This window comes from Crotalus tigris, unplaced genomic scaffold (genome assembly GCF_016545835.1).
Source record: "Crotalus tigris isolate CLP2741 ecotype Arizona unplaced genomic scaffold, ASM1654583v1 scf7180000017611.44802233496:7321179, whole genome shotgun sequence".
NCBI lineage: Eukaryota > Metazoa > Chordata > Lepidosauria > Squamata > Viperidae > Crotalus > Crotalus tigris.
Window position 1 is genome coordinate 1,807,600 of NW_024096511.1, and position 23,230 is coordinate 1,830,829.

Consider the following 23,230-nt stretch of genomic DNA (forward strand, 5'->3'; position numbering starts at 1 on the left):
TACGGAATCTATTAGCTGAAGTGTTTCTGCAAATTCTAAGAGATTCTTAACATTATCCAGGAAGTTACTCTGGTGAACAATCATGCACCTTGCAGGGGATGCACTCTCTTCAGGCAAGCAGCCATGGTCCATTGGTGGAGATGCAGTGCAATGATGCTCCCCCAAAGAGGAAATGGCCGCACCATTACCACTCGTTCTGGTACTGTCTGCAATTGTGGTGCTGTGCCATCCTGGATAATCTGAAGTGTGATTCTGAGTCTAAAAAAGAGGGGGAAGGGGGGATGAGAAGGGAAAAGAAAGAGAAAGGCAGAAGGAACTTAGTAATGAAATTGCACAAGGCGTCAGATGGCTGTTGAAGGAAAAGATAAAAGTAGTTGCATCATCTAAGCACTTAATGCCTATGAAACAGTTGTCAAGATGTTTCCTTTCATCAGTGCAGCAAAAGCGGGTTTTAGAAGGGTAGAAGATTTATAGCTCTCATTTTGGCATTACCTCATTTTGGGCAACAACTCTGCATCTTGGGCAAGTAAGTATAATTGTAAGCCACACAATCATGGTGTTATTTCACCAAAGTAGCTGAATTCATTTTTCTGGTGAGAAGCAAGGAAATGGCAGATTTTTTCTAGTGCAAACTCACACTTGTCTATACCTAAAGGATTTAGAAGTTAAATCTTTTAGGTCTGCTCCATATCGTATCTGAAGTTACCTGAACTGGTGTGATTTATTTTTGTGGGCCAAGTTTAGAACCAGCATTGACTTTTGGGGGACTTCTTCCTATCCCTGTCTAGCACTACAGCTTACACCAATGCAATGGAAAGGCTGTAAAATCAATGTAGTTAAGAAAGCAGAAAAGCAAATTAATAGAAGTCTCTTTACAGTATAACCATGCAAGACAAGAAATTGCAAAACGTAAGATAAAAATTAGAAGTTATCAAACTAACATGTCATGCACGCAATTGTTTTGTCATACTAACTAGAAAGTAAATATTAACAGAATTCAGTTATACACAGAGGTTTCTGCTGGCTACCACTTGGGTTTTTCTGCAATACCTGTATTAAGTCATTTCATAAACTGGTTTGTTATTTTTTTTTCTTTTTAAAAGAAATGGAGGGAAAACAAATTTATGTATTGAAGTAATAGCCAGCTCTGGTTTGATGCATGCAGTTACAGAATCTAACTTTCTTTAAAGAAAAACATTATCAAAACATGAAAAAGATGATGACATGACTTGGACTGTGATTCCCAAACCACTTGGAATTAGAACTGTAGTCTCTCAAGCCAATTAAACTAGATGCAACATGTCCACAATGCAATATGTATGCCAGAAGTGGCCCAGGCAAATGATGCTTGTGGCATTCTGAAAAGCAGCAAGTAAGCAGGGTGTGGACAGAGAGAGGCTTCAATCTTTGCTTGCTTCTTTCCTGTAGTGTTGCTCATTTGCCCTGTGAGAAGAGAGCTACTGGGTTTGGGGCGGAGGGAAGAACTACATATATCTTGTATTATTACTATTATGGTTGGTTGCACAATAAGCCAGATGTTTACGCTAGATTTGGCATTTGTATCCATTTATTGAGTTCTTCCCAAGGACTTAGGCTAGGCAGATGTTGTTTGATGGTATTAAAGCAATTGTTGCAGGATTTGGGTGTTCAAGGAAAGCTACCTTTTCCAATTGACTGGTGGCGATTTTCTCAATGCCAATGGTGTTCAATGGTGCTCCAGTTATTCTGGAATTGCACCTAAGTTGCCTATTACTATTGCTCCTTTAATATTCTTGCCTCCTATTGCCCTCACAGCAACACTGTGAAGTGGGTTTGATTAAGAGAGAGTGACTGCCCCATACTTAAGAAAAGCCTAAAACTCAAGACTTCTAGTTTCTAGGCCAGTACCTTTACCACTACATCAAAGTGGCTCCAATATGTGTTAAATATTTAATATTTAAAGGAAGAATCAACACAAATGTCCATTTGGATTCATCTCAGGTTTTCATTTTTCTGCCCATAAGTTTAATTCATCCTATTTCCACACTGGGTTGACTGTGTGTGGTTTTTTTTAAAAAAAAAAAAACACATAAAAATTAAAGATGTTTCTGTGTATATTTGTCCCCACAGATGCATTTTCTATGCAATTTTGCCTAGCATGTTTTTGTAAACAAGCAATAACCCATTTCTCTAGGTAATATCAACTACTAAAAATATTGCTGAGTGTATCATTCATGTTTGCACTTTCATTGGAGAACTGCAAAACCCAAACAGCTTTTCATTCTGCATTATTTTGGAAGTGTGAAATGATACATTGGGTGAGACGGGGGGGTTACTAAATTAAATATCCTATGGAAGTTTCAGAATCACAGGACAAAAGAATAACACGTAACTGAAGAAATCCACCATGGAAGAAAAAAATGCAAGAATTAGACACTACATTTCCATTATGCAAAGTATTGTAAGTTCTTCATTATCTCATATTTCACCTCAGCATAAATCAGGTGGGAAGGCTATAATATTTTGCCCCAGTCAATGGAAATATAGAGTCTCAATTAGTATAAGAAGAGAGAAAATGAAGGAAGAAGGAAGAAAGGGGGAAAAAGCGAAGAGAAGCACTGGGGTAAAGCTGCTATCCCTCCATCCAAGTACATGGTGACATTCTTACTGGTAATGCCTGCTGCCCTTTCAGTTCATTCTCAGTCGACATTAGTAGCAATTCTAATTCCTTTATTCGTTTTTCTTTTTCAGGGTCTTCATCATTATAGTGTCTCTGAAATTAAGAGTTAAGGGAAAAAAGAAAGTAAAGGCCCTGCCAGATGCTGCAGTCACCATGATAAGAATGCCTCATGCCATGTTGTTGATAGGCCTGAGAGACTTCTACCCACTGAACAATGTCCGCACTAAACTTTTATAGAGATTCATGTTGAGATATGAGACTAATGATACCATTCTGGAGTGATTTCTAAGTTTGCCCTTCTCATTTCAATATTGCATCCTCTCTGATCTCCTTTTTAGCAATGTAAATATCATACTGGCTCCCTGCTAACTGGGTTGAGCAAATTAGAGGTTAAACTCAACCAAGTAGGCCTCCTTTCCTGGAATATATTTTCCCCTTCTGCTTTTGCGGTTTTTCCTCACCAAATCTGAATGTATGTTGCTCAGCCAGTTTCTTCTAAACCAGTGTTTCCCTATCTTGTAAACCTGAAGATAGGTGGACCTTCAACTCCCAGAATTCCTGGCTGGGGAATTCTGGGAGTTGAAGTCCACACCTTTTCAAGACTGGAATCAAATCTGCTGAAGTTAAGCTAGCCACAGCATTGTATCTACAAAATTACTTTAGTATTTGCCATAAAATATGAAAGAGCTTAGCTTTTGCTTGACTACAAGATAAAGTATTTGCATCTAATTTGCACATCAGATCTACATCAAATTGACTCTTCAAATTATCTTTAAGATCATCTACCTGTATAGCTGCAGCAGCTGGCTGGGGTACATTAACAATATTTACATGAAGTGCTACTGGATATGGGATTTGAGGAGAGACCTATACCAAACAAATGAACAAAATAAAACACAAATAAAAAATGTAAATTATTTGTCATGCTAAAATGCTTCCCAATTACATAACTGGTTTAAAAAAACAACAAAAGCCTTCACATTAATCATTCTATTTCCTTGAAATGCAATTGTGTGTTCTCTTGAAGTTAATAATTTCAATAAAATTTACAAGGAAGTTCTCAAGTTGCCAGGTAATTAGTAATGAAAACAACCCTAAAAAATTGATGGCATCATGACCACTACCATTAAGGCTACTCCTGGAATGACAATTTTTTTTATCATATCCAGCAGAAAATTAAAGAATTCTGCTCTTGCCTTTTAGAATTAATTGCTGGTTTACAATAGACAATGCTTCATAAAGATTGATAGAAAAATATGGATAAACCATATGGAAGTGAATCTAGAATAACATGTTCTACTTTATAACCCAGATAGGAAGAACAGAAAAAAAAATTACCTATTGTGTATTACCTATGATGCTACCCACATTTCATCAAGTCCTGAAATAAAGTTTTGCTATTCAGTTGTATTTCACCTCAACATTTCATTTCACCTCAAATGTTGTGAAAGTTTAAATTAAAAACCGAAAGAAAATATACATACTTGAATAATTTTTCCTATGCTTTCTAATTATTCCATGCATAATAACCAATTACCTTTTTTTAAAAGGTCCTTACTAGATTTTTGGAGATTTCCTTATTTTATACAATAACTAATGATTATGGTACGTAACTATGTACAGTATATTTGCATAAACTAATTATTTGGTCTCTAGCCAGTTTATAAACTAGCAGATGTGTAGTTTAGGAGAAAGGTATATATTTAGATCCAAAGGATGGTTAAATTATTTCTTTGTATTTACTTCCAATGTATTTTTAAGTTAAAAAATTAAAACATTTACAGTATCGTCAAGACAGGTAATAGGTGCCTCTCTGCATTTACTCCACTGTGATTTACAGTCAAAAATATTCAGCTATCTGAGCACATTTACTGACAAGAGTTGTTTGCAAGAAGAAGCAATTTAGAGAGCAATCCTATAGAAGTTCATGCGTGAGTTCCATTTAAGCACACTTTATTCTCAGTAAAGTTAATACAGGGCTGCTTTCAGAGGGAAATTCTATGTGCGTTTATTTAGAAAATCTCTGTGTTTAATACAATACATTTACATAAAGATCTACAAGTAAACTGAGAAATCCTAATTAGCACTTTTGCTGGCCACCAGATATAATCTAGCAGTATCCAATGCTGTAATGTTGATCCGACCAAAAGCTACAACCTCCTTGGTAGTTTGGATCACAGAGTCTTCATATCCAAACAAGATACTACTGCCAAATTGGATCATGGATGCAACTGCACTATTTCAACTGCCGAGAAATCTAACTTATAATCCAACTGTTTTCCATTAGCTTACATTTTGGGTCTCAGAAATATGGTAATACGAATAGTCACTGGCCGCTGTTGCTTGAATGTCTGTTGCCAGATGCACAGAAGGTGGAGTGTGGGTAAAACCCATTAAATGATTATTCTTTGGAAAACCTGAAGGCTGGTTGACTTTTGAAGCTTCTTGAAGGTAACCTTCTTGTTCAACCTTTCGACGCATTGTAGAATTCCAATGGTTTTTGATAGCATTATCAGTTCTGCACAAGAACATTGGTAAAAGAAATATATATATGTGTGTGTATTGCACAAATAGAATTTTCAGGCCTGATTATGTTGACTGGGAGAAAACAATTATTTTATTACTATGAATTTTATTTAACATTTCAGAACTCTAGTAAGAGCTTCCTAGACAGTTTCAAGATGGTTATTTCACTTTGCATTTTAGTTAATCCTCCATCTCTTTTTAACTAGCCACAAAATACAATAATACATAGCTGCATACAAAGCTAATCTCCCTCCACTTCTGAAGCCAACTCATGTTAGCCTTCTCCGATCCCAGACACTGCACTCCTAACATAAAGTTCAAATGGGGACATGGAGCAACTTCCTGATTTTTTGGTATAATATAAGGACTCCTCACTTGTGAAATATGACGGGAAATCTGCCATTCTAAAAGAAGCCTGGCTGCCTGAAATCAATGCACATATTAATGCAAGAATTACTACCTCCTCTGCCCTCTAGAGCAGGGGTAGGAAACCTTGGTTCTTTTATGATTCGTGGACTACAACTCCCAGAATTCCTGAGCCAGCCATTCTAGGAGTTGAAGTCCACGAGTCATAAAAGAGCCAAGGTTGCCTACCCCTGCTCTAGACTAATGAATTAAACCAACTAAATAGGCAAATGAAAGAAACAGCTGCTTGAATTCAAGTTCTATATGGAGATATCCCAAATCAATAGAAATCCGTCTGAGAAATACAAGAGCAATAAGAATCCATTAACACTGTTAATGTTGCTTGAATTTAAACAGAACATTATGAACACATTGAAAAAAAAAAGATTATGTAAACTTTTGCAAAAATAAGTTTTTCTTCCCCAAGTTCCTCATGGGCTATTAGTGGTTAAAGCATGGGTGTCAAACTCGATGCATCACGTGATGTGTCATGACGTATCATGACTTTTTTCGCATTGCCGGAGCTGGGGTGGGCACAGCCTCCATATAACGCAACCGGCCCGCAAGCCGGCAGTTTGACACCCCTGAGTTAAAGGGATGGATGGAAGGAATTAATCACTTCCATAATCTTCTAAAGTCAATGGAGTTGTATTATAATAGCTGTTATTTGACCTGGTTACAGGCAATAGATGCACTTCATCTATTTTGTTTCTTTGTTACCTTTAGAAGTCTTAGCAAAACTGGGCAAACCTTGGTATGTGCTTTTACAAGAGTGTTAAGATAGTCTACAAACAGCAAGGTGGTAATAGGTCTTATCTATTACTTTTGTTATAGGGGCAGAACAATTGCTGTTACTAGTTGACTATTGTACTTAGGACCTATTTCCATCTTTTCCACATTCTCCTCAGAAAAACAGATTGCCTAAGTCAGGCATGTCAAACTGCCGGCCCACGGGCCGGATGCGTCACACTGAAACCACACACAACCCATTGCTGGCAATGGGGAAAAAGTCACAATACATTGTGTCATGTGACACGCCTGGCCTAAGTGTTTGGTCCACTCTAGTGTAGCTTAATCATATAATGGGAAGTCTCTAGTAGGGGTTGGTTTTTTGTTTTGTTTTTTTGCAATTTTTAAAAGAATTCAAGATATGCTATTACATTATGAAAAATAGTTCACTACAAGTACTTTGTACATTAATTAGAAAAAAAGGAAGTTGATTATGCGTCCTCTTTTTTGCATCCACAGGAATCTAAATAGTAGGACATGGATCTCTAGACAGCGCTCATAGAAATCTCCATAAGCAAGTCTCACTTTTCATTTAATTCTGACTGTCATAGAAGTATTAAGTATAATGATTCTTGCTTGCTGGTGATACAGGAGATGATCTATGCCACGGGTGTCAAATTCGTGACATCACATGTGTCACGACATATCATGATTTTTTTCCCATTGCCAGCAAATAGGTGGGTGCGGTTTTGGCATGATGCATCTGGCCCATGGGCCAGCAGTTCGACACCCCTGATCTATGCAATCATATGAAGGAATCTACATAACTGAGAAAATGGCCTCTAAAAGGAAGCTGTATTAATAAAGACTCAACTCAAAACATACATCTTACTTAGTTTGTTCCTGCAATCAAAATGTAGATGGGAAAATTGGCTTAGTTCACAGTGTTATGTAAGTTATATTTCACAATCCAGTGTGCATAGTTTTTTCCCGATACCTGCATTTTCTCTAGACTTTGTGATACTATTTTGCAGACATTAAGGCAAGTTCAGGCATTTTGGGGGGCTGAGGGCACAAAGGTTTTTTTTAATCCATTTGAGTTTGAGGTGTGTGATTGGTGGATCACTTAGAAGGAAGCTGTGATTCTGAAGAGAAGATGAAAATTACTTCACAAAAGGGCTAACTTTGTTGTGCTAAACACAACCTTTAAAGTGTATAGTTGTATATTTTAGCCCTCCTGCTGTTAACGTGCAATATTATGATCTAATGATACTCCACACCCATTTCAGACTGAGCCTTGTATGAAAAACATGAACAAAAAATACAATAGGGAAATGTAATATTAAGCAAAAAAAAATCATTGCTGCAAAAGCATGCATTAGGAAAACTGGATATAAAAATGTATTAGAAATATGCACAAAAATGCATCCAAATTTTGTAGATTTTTTTAAAGCCACAGTAGAACTAAATGAACTTTAATTTTAAAAAATTATAAATGGAATTAAACCTGAAAGACTTGTCTTATTACTTGATATATCATAATGCAACTGATAGCAAAGTTTAACTTTTTAAAGTGCAGAATATTTTTCTGCTAAAAAAGACAAAGAATCTCCCCACTCCATCCACGTTTTTTTGCCCCAATTGTTATGTTCTGACCTTACCTTCCAGGTAGCAGCTTTGCAATTTCTGCCCATCTGTTTCCAAGCCTCTTGTGTGCCTGATAAATAATTCTATCTTCTTCCTCCGTCCAGGATGTTTTTTTCACTTCTGGATTCAAATGGTTGTGCCAACGCTCCCTGCATTGTTTCCCAATCCTTCCCTTTAAGTGCTTGGCGATGACAGACCAGCGTTTAGGGCCATATTTCTGTACAAGCTCTATTACCTGCAAATCAACAACAATAACAAACTAACTCTAGTGGCTAAGTGTTATATAAATAGAGCCAATCTGAAATAATTGTCATCAAATAATTGTCTGTGGCCTGATTAGAGAAATGTTAATAAAAAACCCACAGTGAATTCCAATTTCAGCTTATAAAGAAGCTTCCCTAATTTGCAACAGACTTCAGTGAGGTAGTCTATCTCCCTCCCTCAATCTGCTTTGGATGATTCCAATGGTCAGAAACAGTCTGCTGAAATGAAAGGATATTCGGCCTGGTGTTTTACTTTGTATTTGAAATTCATTAAGCCACCAAGATAACAATTATAAGCACTCTCTTCTGATGAGTCAGCCGTACTAAGCCCAGAAGCTTTAATTTCAATAACAAGAACATACTATGTATTTGTAAATAAAACAAATTTCTGAAGAGCATAACAGACTGTTTGCTTAATATGATATGCATGCAACTATAGACAACGTTTTAGAGATGATATGCTCTGCAATGTAAAAAAGAAATTGTCTTTAATAAAGTAGAACCTCTGTTGTTTTGAATATAATATTCACAATTAAATCTGCTACCTGCTAAATACTTCTTTGAAAAGCTTTAATTAATAACCTAAACAATTACACCACAATGTGTTTGGCTGTACTTATAGGAAGCTTGCTGCTTTCACCAGAATGATAAAAGCAATTATCATGCTACAAGTTCTGCCTTTTCATACCCATAACATAGTGCATATATGAAACAGGCAGGGGGCTTAGATTGAGACCCTGCTTCCATCCTTCTTCCCCCTTATAGTTGCTGTTGGATCTACTCAGTTTATAGTTTGGTCTCTGAAACATTCTACCCTACAGCAACCTCAATGGAACAATTTAAAATGCTGGTAAATTTTCAAGCACATATGAGAGGTTGTAAAAAAATTAATTCTAACAAGAAAAAAAAAGGCAATGCTCTATATAAATGCAGAGTTTTTACTTTTGGAATACAGCTCGTTTGGACACAGAATTAAATATTTAGGAAGTAGTCAAATGCAGATTACTCAAACATACTTGCTGATCTTCTTCTTTAGTCCATGGGCCTTTTATAAGTTCTGGATTTAGCACCTTTTGCCACCGATGCTGGCACTGTACATCCGTTCGATTCTAGGATTGCAGAACAAAATCCAAAGCAAATTATTACAAAATGCTACAGATGTTAATATGTCATCCAGAAACACTTAACCTGCCAATGTTTATTGCAGGATTCCACTTGCCTTTTTGTTTTACTGGTCAGGACACCATCTGTACAGCTACAAAGAATAAGTACAGTGGTACAGAGAGAAGTAAAACAGACATGCAGTTACACATTGCTAGAAGTCAGCTATCTGGCTTTTTCAGTTGCCAGGCGCTTTGTTGTAGTTTTTCATAATTAACAGCATTTTAATTTTTGATCATATTTATTGACCCAATAAAAGCAAACTATTCTTACTAATATATATTTTACCTTTAGCATTTTGGAAACCATACTTACTAGAAACTTATATTTAATAAGCTGCAGCCACCCAAGATCACAGTCAACTTCTATTCTGAAGTTTTTGTTGTTTCTCTATGTGAAATCTATGATGTATTGGCCATCTGTTATACATAAAATCTCCCCCCAAAGGCTCTTTATATTTTCCGCCCCTTTTATTTCACATGAGAAGTGAAAGAAGTGTGTATAAATTTGAGTTCTGCAAGTCTCACAAACGCCTATTTAGTCTCCATCTGTAATTATGAAATAATCTCTCTCCTTGCCCACTAATACATGTGTGGTTATAAACAGAAAACAGGCCTACTTACAGGAAGGAAATTGGCAATAACTTTCCAATCTTCTGTGCCATTCTGCTCCACAAGTTTCTTTAGCTTCTCATCCTAAGACAGTGATATAAATTCCATTATTTGGGTTTCATTTCAAAACATGGAAAAGACCAAACCAACATTATGCATTGTTGAATATCCTTGCTTTCCATAAACATGAAAGTTGAGATTTCCAATTTAATTGTTTTAGGCAACACGGTAGTTTTGTCTTCCCCATTTCTCAACTGGGCAGTTTTCTTCAATGAAAACGGTGTGACATTTTATACTTGGGAAGCTGTCAACTGATAAGCTAAGCTGAAATCATCACTGAAAACATGGTATGCTTGATGAAGATCAAAACTGCCACAGAAATCAGGAATATTTGTGTAATTGAACTTTTTAAAGGTCACTTGCTTTTTTCTTTTTAATATACCTGGGCTTTGTCTTCAGAAAAAAAAAATGTGATATAGATTCTGCCCGTTTCTCTCTCCATCCATTTATATATGCATTGACTGCCAAGATTGGCCCTTCCTGACATCATCAGAGGTTCATGGTCAAATATGTGTGTGGATGGAAAAGGTCGGGGATGTGTGTATATGCTTGGAGAAGCCATGATTCCTATAATTCAATGGCAATCAACCACGATTACAATTTATTTTTAAAGATAAACTGATGGAAGGAGCCCCAAATGTATAGCTCTTCACAATTTCACCTTCCCAGCCTGACGCTGGCAGAGAATTGGATTTGTTGGAGCATATGAATAATAGGGTTAGCCTATTTGCTGCATTCCTAGGTACCCACCCCATTTGAGACTTGTACGCATCATATGCTTTTATTATATTCAGTTAAGTCAAAGGTTGGGTTGAAACAAACTGCAACAGTGAACAAGTTGGGTTATCAAGCAGTACAAACCCTGTAGGTTGTCCTTGACTTACAACCACAATTGGCACCAGCATTTCCATCGCTAAACAAGGTGGTTATTAAGTGAATCAGCCTGATCTTATGATCCTTTTGCCTTGGTTGTTAAGTGAATCACTGCAGCTACTAAGTGAAATATGCAGTCATTAAGCACATCTGCTTTTCCCAAAAGACTTTGCCTGTCAGAAGCTGACTAATATGGTTGCAAACAGCGATCACTTGGACCACACAGTCACCAAAATGGAGCATCCTGGTTAACTAGCCTGCCTCTTAAACAAGAATCAAAAACATTACTTATTTAAGTTAAGGCCTCTACCATTATCTTAAATGTATAGTTGTGTAGATGCATTTATTTGACATACCCACACATCAACTTAAACAATGTACATACAACAGACACAGATCTGCCATTGCAGACATCTAATTTCCATGAAGTTTGGCATCCAAATCATTAGATGGAGATAGTTGATTGGTTAGGTTCAATTTTACTATGTGAGAAGAATTCAGTGAGAGCAATCTTCTGGACAGCAACTGCAATGCAGCTTCTCATAATGAAACGTCCAAAGCCAACAAATGAAGATCAAAAATAGAAATGAAGAAATACAAAGACAGTCTCCCATAGTTCAAGTTTCACATATAATCCCAACATCCCTTAATTTGATGTACTCCGGACAATTTGGACCATAGTGCCCAAATTTCCAACAAACAAGGTTATTAGCTATGTTATTTGAAAACCATGAACCTGTAATTCATTTTATCTAGAGGGTTAGGTTGAAGAAGGCTGCTCTAATCACTTCCTATACTGGCACCATTTGTGTTGAAGATATTTAATTTACAGCACAACAGTGAGTTAGTATAACTGGAAAATTCACTAAATATGAAGTTAATTATGTTTTGACAACCATTAATCCATCTGCCATTATACTTGGCTGCAAGAATGTTATTTGTAATCATACAAGATAGAATAAGAATGGCCTTCACTATAATAGTGCCATCATTATCTTGTGAACCACTTCAGATAAGCACTTCTTTTTATGCTACAGGTGATCCTCAGTTAACCATCATTTGCTCAGTAACTGTTTGAACGTATGACAATACTCTATTAGTGATACTTATAACAGGCCTCAAAGTTCCAGTCATTGTAGTATCCCACGATCACATGGTCTTGATTTACAACCGTCTCCTTTAGCAAAGTTAACGGGCAAGTTGGCAGGAAGTCAGAAGTCACAAGTGTACTCCTCACTTAATGATCTGCAAGGGTCCCCTTAACAATGGTAGCTGGGGACTGCCAGAATTGCCATAGTTAAACAGGGTATTGCATCACATTGCATTTTACAACCAGACTGCTTAGTGATGTAAATTCCAGTCCCAATTAACACTGTTAAGTGATGGGGAAATAATCACTGAACTCTAAAGTCTAACCATATGGCTATTTTCACAAATATGTTACTAAAAAATGTGTCTGCAAGTGGAAAGCATTGTTCTAGCAGTAATATTGTCTTGTGCTGATTACTAAAAGTGTGCTGGGTTTAACACACAAAGCATAAAGAGATTTTTCAAATATTATGCTGCAACATAAAGAATCACCATGCAGAAGCACTTTTCCAGATGCAATTAAGGTTCAACACTTTGACACCATATTCAACTAACTTAACCATACTGCTGGTTTGAACAGCACAACAATCAACCTATTCTGTGGCCCTATAAAGAAAAGTACTAATTTGTTGCAATTTTGATGTACTTCCTTGTGATTATTTGACCCAGTAACCTCCAGCAAGGGTTTAGAAAGCACAACATTAAGCCGCAAAGGCTATTTTGGAGAGTTGCCAAATAATGCAACAAGTACTTAATTTTTTATAAAATCATTGGGAAAATGATGTTAATGTTTCATATCAACATGTTAGTGAAACTAAAGCAACCTAAATATGAAAATTAGAGTGTCTAGCAATAAGTCAGCTGAAGTTATTGTCAGCACAGTGTTGCAAATTTATTATTTTAATACGGCAACCTGTGCCAAAGAAATAGAGTACACTACACATGTGAAATGGTGGAAACCAAAGCACGACATATAAATCCCAGAAACACATAATACTGATGTTTCTAATGGCTTCTATAGATTTTCTATCAAATGCATAATGCCAATTTCTGCACACCTTATTACCGTTGACCAACTGCTATGAAATCAGTCATTATCTATAGCAGACATGTCAAACTCACGACGTCACGTAATGTATTGGGACTGTTTTGCCATTGCCAGCAATGGGGTGGGCTTCTGCATGACGTGTCCGGCCCACAGGCCAGCAGTTTGACACCCCTGATCTATAGCAACAGGCTGAACCCTGTATTCAAAATAGCCGAAGCAGTGACCCACCCTAGAATCACCCCCATTTTTCATACGAACCAACATACGAAGACATGATTATTGCTGTGCTGATTTGCATGGGAAGTGTGGCGGAAAAAAGGTTTTCTGCTGCTGGATTGGCTGTTCTCAGGCTTTCAAGTCAATATAATAATGATTTAGTTAGTGCTTCTCTATTTTCTTCCTTCTAAGTCCACTGTCTTTTTACTTGTTCCTATTTTCACCTCAGTATCACAACTGGCGCCATCAACATTAGATATTTCTTTCTCGAAAGGGTGTTGCTTGTTTCTAAACTACTTATGTGTGGTTTGTTTTGTAAAGCAAACTGTGTCTTTTTAGGCATAGGTCAAATCATGGCAACTTAAAAGAAAAAAATTAAGTGTTCAACTTCATATTAACCCAAGTCATTCTCTTGTTGAGAAGCCAGCCACAAATAGCACTAAAATTCTTGTCTTCCACAGACTCTTAGTGTGAGCCAGTTTACCTCTTCTCGGGTCCATCGTGATTTTCCTAAATGACGTTTTCCACCCTTGGGTAGCAGACCGTCATAGTCATGATCGTATAACTCGACATCTTCATCCTCATCATCACTGCTATATATGCTGAAGAAATAAAATACAGAAAGCAAAATTAAGACAGAACACCAAAGGGGAGAGTTTAATTTCAGTATCACAGGTTCTACAAAAAGTTAGCAAAAGTCAACAACTTTGGCAAAGGTTATAGGGGTAATTGTCTGGAAAGTTGCATGACAAGATTTTGTTCTACATTCTGTTCTAGTATTCTGAACTGGTTCTGCTGTTTCTGGTATCCACAGATACAAGCAAAAGGTTGGCAACCTTCTGCTTACTATGCATGTTTAGACCTGCTCATGCTGTTAGATCAGTGGTAAATTACCCATTTGGCAGCTGTTCAACCAATGATGGTTTCAAATTAAAATACAATGTTTAGGACAATAAAGGAACAGAGGCTGTGTCCTTTGCCCAGGTACATATTTGGAATCCTTATGCCAAATCATTCAAGGAACACCTCATAAATTCACAAAGTGGTAAAAAAAATCCACATTTAATTTTCAGATAAAAATCAAATCTTATATTTTTAGAAACTAGTATTTTGTATTATCCTACTGTCATATTATTTAATTACATGCACAATGACTCTAGTACAATGATGCTTGTACGATCAGTTCATAGCACCCTGAGCGATTCTCAAACTATGTGCTTTGGTATCTTGGCATACCACAGTAAACCCACTAACAATTCCATTTATTAACTAGTAAAATATTCCACTGTGCCTCTGTGAATTCACTCTTGACACTCTGGGACACAGTTTGGGAATCACAGTCCTACTGACTTCAAATTAGGATTACAGAGTGGCCTGCAAAAATCTAGAGGACCACTAGATGTCAGCAGAGTGAGAGCTTTCTGCATTCCCCCCCCCTCCCCATTAATTTATCTTCAGGACTTTTGCAGATTCTGAGGATCCTACATGTTAAATGTTAAATTTAATTGACCTCTTTTTCCTCCTTTTTTGTACACTTTTTTTTCTTTTTATGTTGTGGTTAGGGTTGAATGTATGTTTTTGTTTTGTTACATTCTGTTTGTTTGTTTATACCATTCTGTATTTTATGCTCTATGATAAAATAATACTTATAAAAAAAAGATTTGTGCAGACCAGATATGGTGATCCTAGTTCAACTACATTGTTAGCCCTTCAAAGTAGTCCATGCAAGAATTATGAATATTAGCTCTACCTTTATTGTAGGGATACATAAAAGAATCTTGGAAGTCTGAAATATTTCTCCTTCTCCCTTTTTACCCTGCAGAAAACTAGAAGGGTCTCTTCTGAAACGCTTCCCATGTCCGCATGTCCTTCTATGGACACTACTGTAATTTTATTGGCTGTTTGTCTAGTCCAGTGATGGTGAACCTTTTAGAGACCGAGTGCCCAAACTGCAACTCAAAACCCACTTATGCATCGTCGAGTGCCGGGTGGGCGTGGCCCATTGGGTGGGCGTGGCTGCGATGGTAAGGGCAGACTGGGTGAGACTAAAAAGTTCAATCAATTCCAACTTTGCAAGACCTTTGCAAGAAGTTGAAATTGACTGATTGAACCTTTTTTTTTGCACACGGCGGCGGAGGCCTAAAGCAAAACAGTTTTATAAAATCCAGCTGAAGGCCTAGGACTGGGGCGACGGCGTACGTGCCCACAGAGAGGGCTCTGAGTGCTGCTGCTCTTTCTCCTGTCTCCCAAAATCATTCCCACCTACACTTACATGTCCTAAATGAAATTTTTATGCACTTGAAGAAGGAGCAGACATATTTTACAAGGATATATACTACTAAATTCTTTGACTATGACTTTGAAGAGGGTCAGTTTGTACATATGCAAGGCAATGTAGCCTCAAAGTGTTCAAGGTCAAAGATCAATGCAAAATAAATTCCATTAGTCAGTTTGGTTTGTTTTACTCTTCAGTGACAAGTTCACAATTCATTCCCAAGTACAGGTATCTCTAAGAAGAATACAATCTGAAGTTTTCATACTATTGCTAACCTCAATCCCATCTAATGTACTTCAGCTGCTGATTGTCACAGCTTTTCTTCAAAGTTAATATGAGAGCAGAAATTACTAAAAACATCCAGTTTAATTCATGCAGTTTGGTAAAATTCAAAATATTTTGCAATGAAGGTTGCCTTACTTCAAATTCTATTGAGCAACACTTTATTTTCAACTGGAAAATGTAAACATAAGTTCTGAAAGTTTAGCTTAAAGATTCTATCTAAAGTAGAGAAGAAAATATGGATGATTTAGGAGTGCCTACGGCAATACAGTAATACAATGCACTTAAAATACCATTTTTTTAAATGCATTTTAATAAATGAGATTAAAGTAACCTGGTCCAATATCAGAATTTCTAAATAAATATTTATTTATGTTTTTGTAGTAAATAATTATACATGTTTTTGCAAATAAATACGTTTCCCTGAAAATAAACTTGCCACAGCTGATTTTTTGGGAGGTGGGCCTAATATAAGCCCTCCCCCTGAAAGTATGCCCTACTTAAGGGCTTGCACGACAGCCTGCCTCTGTGACGAGGTGAAGCCGATGGGGGAGGGGGGTTCTGACCACAGTACCGGTATACTGGTTCCTTACCGCCACCCGGCTTGTTCCGCAGCCTCATGGCAGTGGCATTGGGCAGGAGGCAGCAAACAGCCAGTTTTGGCACGATGCAGCTGTTTGACGTCTCACGCCCAATGCCACTGCCAGGCCTACCGTACGTTAATTCTAATCCCCACTGTCCCCCAACCCGAACAGGAGATGGGAAGCCCTGGGGAAAAAAACAGAAAAACTTGGCTGGGAAAAACTGCTGCATTGCATTTTTCTGTTCGCTTCTCACCGTGGCTGTGTGTTTGTGGGGAAAAAAAAAAAAAGTCCAATCAGACTTTCTAACTTCTCATGAGATCTCAAGAAGTTAGAAAGTCTGATTGAACTTTTTTTTTTTTTACTGATAGTCCCACAAACATGCCAGGAAGGCTGAGAAGTGAATGGAGAAATGCAATGCAGCTGAAAGGCAAATTAGTAAAAAAAAACACTTGGGGGAGGCGAGGGCATCTGGGTGGGGACGGGCGTGGCAACCTTACCCTGTATGGCTTTGGCAGGCGGAGGGAAGCAACTGGTCCGCCACTAAGCTCTCTCCGCCGCATTGCTTCTCTACCCCATATACAGGCCCCACCCCACCCCCGTATGCTCAGGGCCTACTGGTACAGGTACCAGCAAAAAGTAAATCCTCCCTGAAAGTAAATCCTAGTGCTTACTTCAGAGCCCAAAAGAAAGTAAGACGGTCTTACTTTTGGGGAAACATGGTACGTATACATATTTTGTGCCATCTATTCTCATGATTCTAGAAATTCACAAGAGACAAGTAAAACTGGTATAAAATACTCAAAACCAAACTATATTGGACTACAGTGCAACCCTTGCTTCTCAGGAAGCAGACCCTACTATCAAGTGACATGTTTTATGAACATGTAAAATGAATTTTGAGGTTTATTGTATGTGCATGTGTGTGTGTGTGTGTGTATGTGTGTGGTGTGTCCCACACAACAAGGGCTTGAGGAGCTCTGTGTCATTAATGATGGTAGTGAGAACAGAACAGTTGAATATTTTTTCCGCTCTCAGATGTTGGTATAGATTTCAATTGTATGTTTTCAGTTTTGCCTACTAGCCAGTTGCACTTATTTTAAAAGGCATCAAGGCAACGACAATTATGACAAGGTGAAAAAACCCACAGCTTCCATTTTCATATCAATTTTATAGGCTCTTTAGCCAAGTTCCATAACTGTTCTTTTGTTTTCCAGATAATGCAGTGTGACTCCGATTCTGTCACATTTTGCAACTAAAAAAGCCAACCAATAAAGCAGTCCAGCTTTCTTTCTATCGTTCTGTCCCTCCATCCATTCACTTTTTTTTTTTGATCTCTAGAACCCATAACCGGGCAATCGCTCAGAGCAGTCTGAGATGACGTGTCAGGCTGCAGAAACGGAAAGGGTTAAGGCCGTTCCTCCAGCTAATTTGTGCATAAACACTCCACACACTCACGAATACTCCGCTCTTGCCAAGGAACTTCAATTGTGCAACCAATTTGAGAGAAAGAGAAAAGGAGGGTGGAGATGGGGCGGGGAGGAAGTGATTTGTTGCAGCCGCTTACTACTACAGCTACTACTATTACTACTACCGCTGTCACTGTGATTGAAGAAAAAGCGAGCAATTCGCCAGTCAGCCGAAGGGCAGTCACTCGCGATCCTTCTCGCCAGTCTTCTAGGTCGACAGGTGCTGGAAAGAAGCAAGCCCCGGGGGTTTTATTTTCTGTGTCCCCGCCCGTACTGCCCGTTGCTAACGGGGAACGATGGCCCTTCCCCAATCCCACTGGAACACAGGGGGCGGTGTCTCCGTCGCCGCACCCCCCCCCCGCCTTCTATTCAACCTCACTCTTGCAAAGAGGAACATTATTACACATCACTTTAAAAATAAATGCCCCGAAAGTCCCGCGCTGCGTTGAGAAGACGGCGCCTTTGGCACAGTCGAGCGCTTTCTCCCAAGTGCAAGTGCAAAGCTCGATAGCTCCGCTTCTTCCCAGCACAGCGCTGCGGATCTACTCGGAGGGAGAGAGCGAGCGGCCCAGAAGCGGGCCACCACTCAAATAAAACAGGCAGCGCGCAGAATAACTATCTCTCCCCCCCCCCAATCGCTTCTACCAGCCGGATTAGCGATTTTGTGTGCACGCAAAGCAACGGCCCATATATTCCTTAGGTAAGGTTTGCAAGGCTGCCTGCTCTGCCGTGACTTATTTTCCCTTTCTCTTCCTAGAAGTAAGCGGAACTTTCCGGAGTTCCAAAGGTTAGTCCTTGGCTTTCCGTGTCAAGGAAAGCTGAGCGGAAAAGAGGGCGCATTAAAAACGAAGAGGGGGAAAGAGAATCCCAGTTGCTGAAGGGCGAAAGAGAAAGTCTTGCAATCTTGACTCCACGTGGACGCTGTCCCGAGCTAATTAAGCAAACAATCCCGCATTGAACAAGCGTTTCTGCAGACCACGAGGCGCAGCTTTTCGCTCCCCGGCTGCTGCATGCCACCGCAGTGCAAAGAGAAAAAGGAGTAAGCAGTGGGTAGCCTCAGTCACCTCCACCAGGCAACGTTTGCCCACAACCACAAGCCGTCCTCGCCCCGGACGATCACCAGTCACCACATACGAACACCTAGCAAGATTTTTTTTTTTTTTTGTAAAGTTCCCTCACTAGAAGCTGTCAAACCCAGGCCCGCAAAGCAAGGTTAAAAACTCCACCATTACCAAATAAGTGACAGTTGACAACCAGCAGTCCTTTCCCCATCTGCAACCTTCTCCTGCGGTGCCAAGCTGTCCCAAGCCGCGCTGCACGGAATGCTTCAGCTCCTGCAGAAGTAAAACAGCGCGTGCAATGCGAACGCAAACTTTCATATCCAGCACTTAAATTAAAAAAAAAGCAACAAAGACCCAAATTCCAAGGCAATAGGTTTGCGGTTCGGAAAGAAATCGACAACTGCAAAAAGGGATTTAGTCTTCCTTCCACCCTGCTTGTCATTTTCCCAGTCGCAAAGAATGAATGAAAGGACGAATGAATGAAAACGGAATCGGGTTACCTGCAGCTCCGACATTTTGCTCTTTTTTTTCGGAAGGACTGTACTCTCTCTCGCCTCTTGCAACCCCAAACGGTCACAAACCAAGATTGTCAGAAGCAACGGATCCCCCTTGCAAGACTGGGACGGCTCTCGAGTCCTTATTAAATTATTTCGGCTCGCGTACAACTTGCAATTCGGTCGGATGCTCACCCACCCCTTCTGGAAATTTTGCACGGATCCGAGTGTTATTATCTATTCCTAATCGGTAATGAGCGGCGGAGGTGGGGGGAAAATCTAAGTAGCCCAGGAGAAAGTGAGTTGCTAAGCACCAACTGATTCAATGCAGCATTTTATTTAAATACAGCGATTTAACGCACGTCCTGACAGGTGAACTGGCAGGGAACGCTTCCTCTGAACCCTGTGCAACAGCTCCCAATCTCTCTCCAACCCTTTTATCTTTTCCCCCAAAAGAATCTTGTCGCTATAAAACAAAACAAGACGCACGCGCGCACACATACCAACATATCTAGAGACCGAAAGAGCCAGCAACAGAGCGCGCGAGAAACAACGACCAAAAAAATAATAAAAATGCCTCGGTGTTGCAAAGAAATTTGCTTTGCACTTTCCAGTCTTCGGCTTTTTACCTGTGCCTAGGTCTCCTGGCCATCCTTGCATTAGTCACTGGGGGGAAAAGGCGAGAGGTGAGTGGGCGGGCGGGGGAGGAAAGGGCTTTATGCAGCTGGAAGAAGTGCTTGGCGTGTGTCTCCTCTTAAAAAGGGTTCTTATGCTGTTAAGTTCTCAGGAGCCGGAGAGGGGAGGAGGAAACAGGTTGAGATGAAAGCGTAAACTCTGTAAACAGATGCCATCTAACAAAGGCTTTTTGGACACTCCCCCTCCCGCCAAATCTGGCGCCCCTGTAGTGCGCAGGCGCTCCTCGAGCCGCTTGGCTCTGAGTTCTTGCTGGCTCTCGGGAACTTCTCCCAGCCCATTCGACTCTCGAAGCGCGCGCGGCGGAGGTGGTGGCGGCAACGGCCCGGAGCTGAGCTTCAGGAGAGACCTTCGAGCAGGCGGGAGAGGAGCCTTTGGCTGCGCCCTGCCCGCTCTGCGGAGGCGCACTTCGCGCCCTCTCCGCTGGGCCACACGAACCCGGGCTGGTTCCTTGGGCGCAAAGCAGCGGACTTGGGACGGCTGCGACGCCAGTGCAAGCTCTGTTATAAAACGATACCCCGGGGTTGCCTTCACCCCCTGGGACGCTGTAGTTCAGTGCTTGGTTCAAACTGCCTCTGGAGCTTATACCCGTTTGCTTACCGAGGAGGAAACCACCCTATTTCTTCCCAGTTCTGGAAGAATGGGGAGAGGTTTCCCGCCCCCCCGAAATCTGCCACCTAGAATTTCCCCGTTTTGGTTGGGTCCATGACAGGCAGGAATTCAACAGGAGAAGTACAGACACCTCTGCCCACGACTTCGCCCTACTGAATGCCTCTTTGCTTGCGAAGCGCTTAGTTAAAGCCACAGGCAAAAATGAGACTGAAAAGTGGCAGCAACTCCCTTTCAGGCTGGCAGGTCTGTGGGGCATTCCAGTATTTAGAGCCTAGGAGTTGCCTCTGCTAGAATGGAAGCTAGCAATCTATTAGGAGCACCTATGAGGGGCACGTATGTAGGAAAGGGTGCTTTTTTTTTGCATATATGCAAGAGAAAAAAAGTGATCTTTCCTGCCAGGTTTGTGCATTCTGTTCCTTTGTTTTTCCTATTCAAGGCCCTAGCCAGCCAGTTGTATACATTTCCAAGGCACGTCATACTTTTCCAACTTTATTAAGAAAATGCATAGCCTGCCCAGCTCACAGTGACTCTGGGCAGTTTAGAGAAGTTTACAAAGTTAATCGTTTACAGACTCACCGATACAAAACCCAATAAATCTACCTCCTTGGTGACAACAATCAAACTACTTCATGGGTGCCATATTGCCCTGAGGTCCCCAGTCCCTATGGCAAAACCACATCTTCAGAGAATTTCAAAAGATGAATAACAGTCTTAATCTCCTTCCACAGGGACGCAATCACCATGGGAAAGACCCTTCTTGGTTCCCCTACACCAGACATTGAAACACAAGGCCCCGGGGGCCAGATGCGGCCCGCAAAGTGGTTTCATGTGGCCCGCAAAGCCATCCTGGAAACAGTGAGGAAATGGCCCTCTCTGCCTTGGCCCTGGCCCAGGTCAGTCGGGAGCCAATGTACAATTTTGTGGTGGCCATCTATGTTGAAACGCATTCAGTCTTAGCTCCACAAGGCCATCTAGAAAAAGCGACGAACTAGCCTCTGCTGTGTCAGCCCCGCCCCCTGGGTGCATGCTGGGAAGGTGTCACCCTTTGTGAGGAATGAAGAAATGGACCATGCCTTGGCACTTGCCCCAGTCCCACCTCCTTCTGCCAGAGCCCCTCAGATCTGTCCCACTCCTGCCCAGGCCCCCACAGGCACCCTTGACGCGAATGATGTAGAGCTGGCCATGCCCACCCAGTAGGCCACACCCACTCCATCCACGCCCACCCACCCAGCCCCCCCCGAGGGCAACCGCAATGCTGATGCGGCCCTCAATGAAATTGAGTTTGACAGCCCTGCCCTACACGGACCTCCTTAAGATAGGGAACTTACAGTCTCTCTGCTCCAGTGGGTTGGTTGGCTATAACTGGGAAAAGATGGTCCTTCAAATAATCTTCACTTTCCTGCATTCTCAATAGCATCTTAGTTCATGCTGGCCATTAAGCATGTTCTGCCCAGATGAAATTGGTTTGTATGCTGATATGTCAATCTTATGGCTGTATGGGTTAATCTATGGCTTGTTTCTTCTGTATCTGACAGAACAATGAATCAGTGGAACAACTTGCCTCCAGAAGTTGTGAATGCTCCAACACTGGAAGTTTTTAAGAAGAGACTGGACAGCCACTTGTCTGAAATGGTATAGGGTTTCCTGCCTGAACAGGGGGTTGGACTAGAAGACCTCCAAGGTCCCTTCCAACTTATTATTGTTGTTATCTTATTTTTTATTTGATTTTTTTGCCACCCTTGGAGTTTTCTATGCATGTAGTATCTCTCTGTTTTTTGTAGTCAGTTTATAATTTTGGCAGTATTTAAGTTAAATTCATTATGAGAGAATAGTAAATAGGACAAGAGTGTGTACCACAGAGACTTTTTGTGCCTCTGCAGTTTATAATGTTTTGCATAAGAAAGCAAGGAGGACCAAATGTTAATCAATGCAATACATTTACTATGCCTGACCTTCTTACATACACATTTTTGTATTTGCAGCTATGTGCAGATATCTATTGGAAAACTGCACTGATACACAACCAGTGAGCCTCCAAATGTTTGGGTCCTCTCCTCAAGCACAAGCAGGGACTTTCCAAAACTTTGCATGATGTACTGACATGCTACAATGCAGCCAGAATCTATTTGACAGGGCAGAAGTATTGAGAAGTGCAGTATTTTTCCCGCTTGCAAGTAATAAGGAAAATTTATTTAGATCGGAGCAATTACTGATGTATATCCATCTCTCCATCTCTACGACTTAAAACATGATTAACCCCTTTGATAATGGAGCTTACATATTTTTATTGAGGTCATCTTTACTTTCTACAGTGTGACAGCATAAGCTGTAACAGGCACTTCTCATGCCCATTTGTCATTGTTCCTACATTAGATGCATTGGTTGCCATTTGGTTTCTTGCGTGCACTGCATGGTTCTGGACGTCACCTAGAAGAACCTTCATAGCATAGGGCTTGATCATTTGAGGGAGTATCTA

The 23,230-nt window shown here is 40.2% G+C and overlaps 1 protein-coding gene across 5 annotated transcripts in view; it reads right to left on the bottom strand.

Moving 5' to 3' along the window:
* The window catches only part of MYB (MYB proto-oncogene, transcription factor), a 43,005-nt gene extending 21,368 nt beyond the window's left edge, over positions 1-21,637 (bottom strand). For 3 of the 5 annotated variants that reach the window (XM_039323556.1, XM_039323540.1, XM_039323533.1), the window contains exons 1-9: positions 20,079-21,637; positions 13,772-13,889; positions 10,014-10,085; positions 9,246-9,338; positions 7,981-8,201; positions 4,952-5,177; positions 3,446-3,526; positions 2,648-2,752; positions 4-258 (exon numbers count right to left, since the gene is read on the bottom strand). In XM_039323556.1, the coding sequence (XP_039179490.1) occupies positions 4-258; positions 2,648-2,752; positions 3,446-3,526; positions 4,952-5,177; positions 7,981-8,201; positions 9,246-9,338; positions 10,014-10,085; positions 13,772-13,889; positions 20,079-20,101 (1,194 nt within the window). In that variant the 5' untranslated portion in view covers positions 20,102-21,637. The remainder of the gene's footprint in view (positions 1-3; positions 259-2,647; positions 2,753-3,445; positions 3,527-4,951; positions 5,178-7,980; positions 8,202-9,245; positions 9,339-10,013; positions 10,086-13,771; positions 13,890-20,078) is intronic. The other 2 variants (XM_039323564.1, XM_039323549.1) reach the window with 1 other exon arrangement.
* Positions 21,638-23,230: the final 1,593 nt, after the last annotated feature.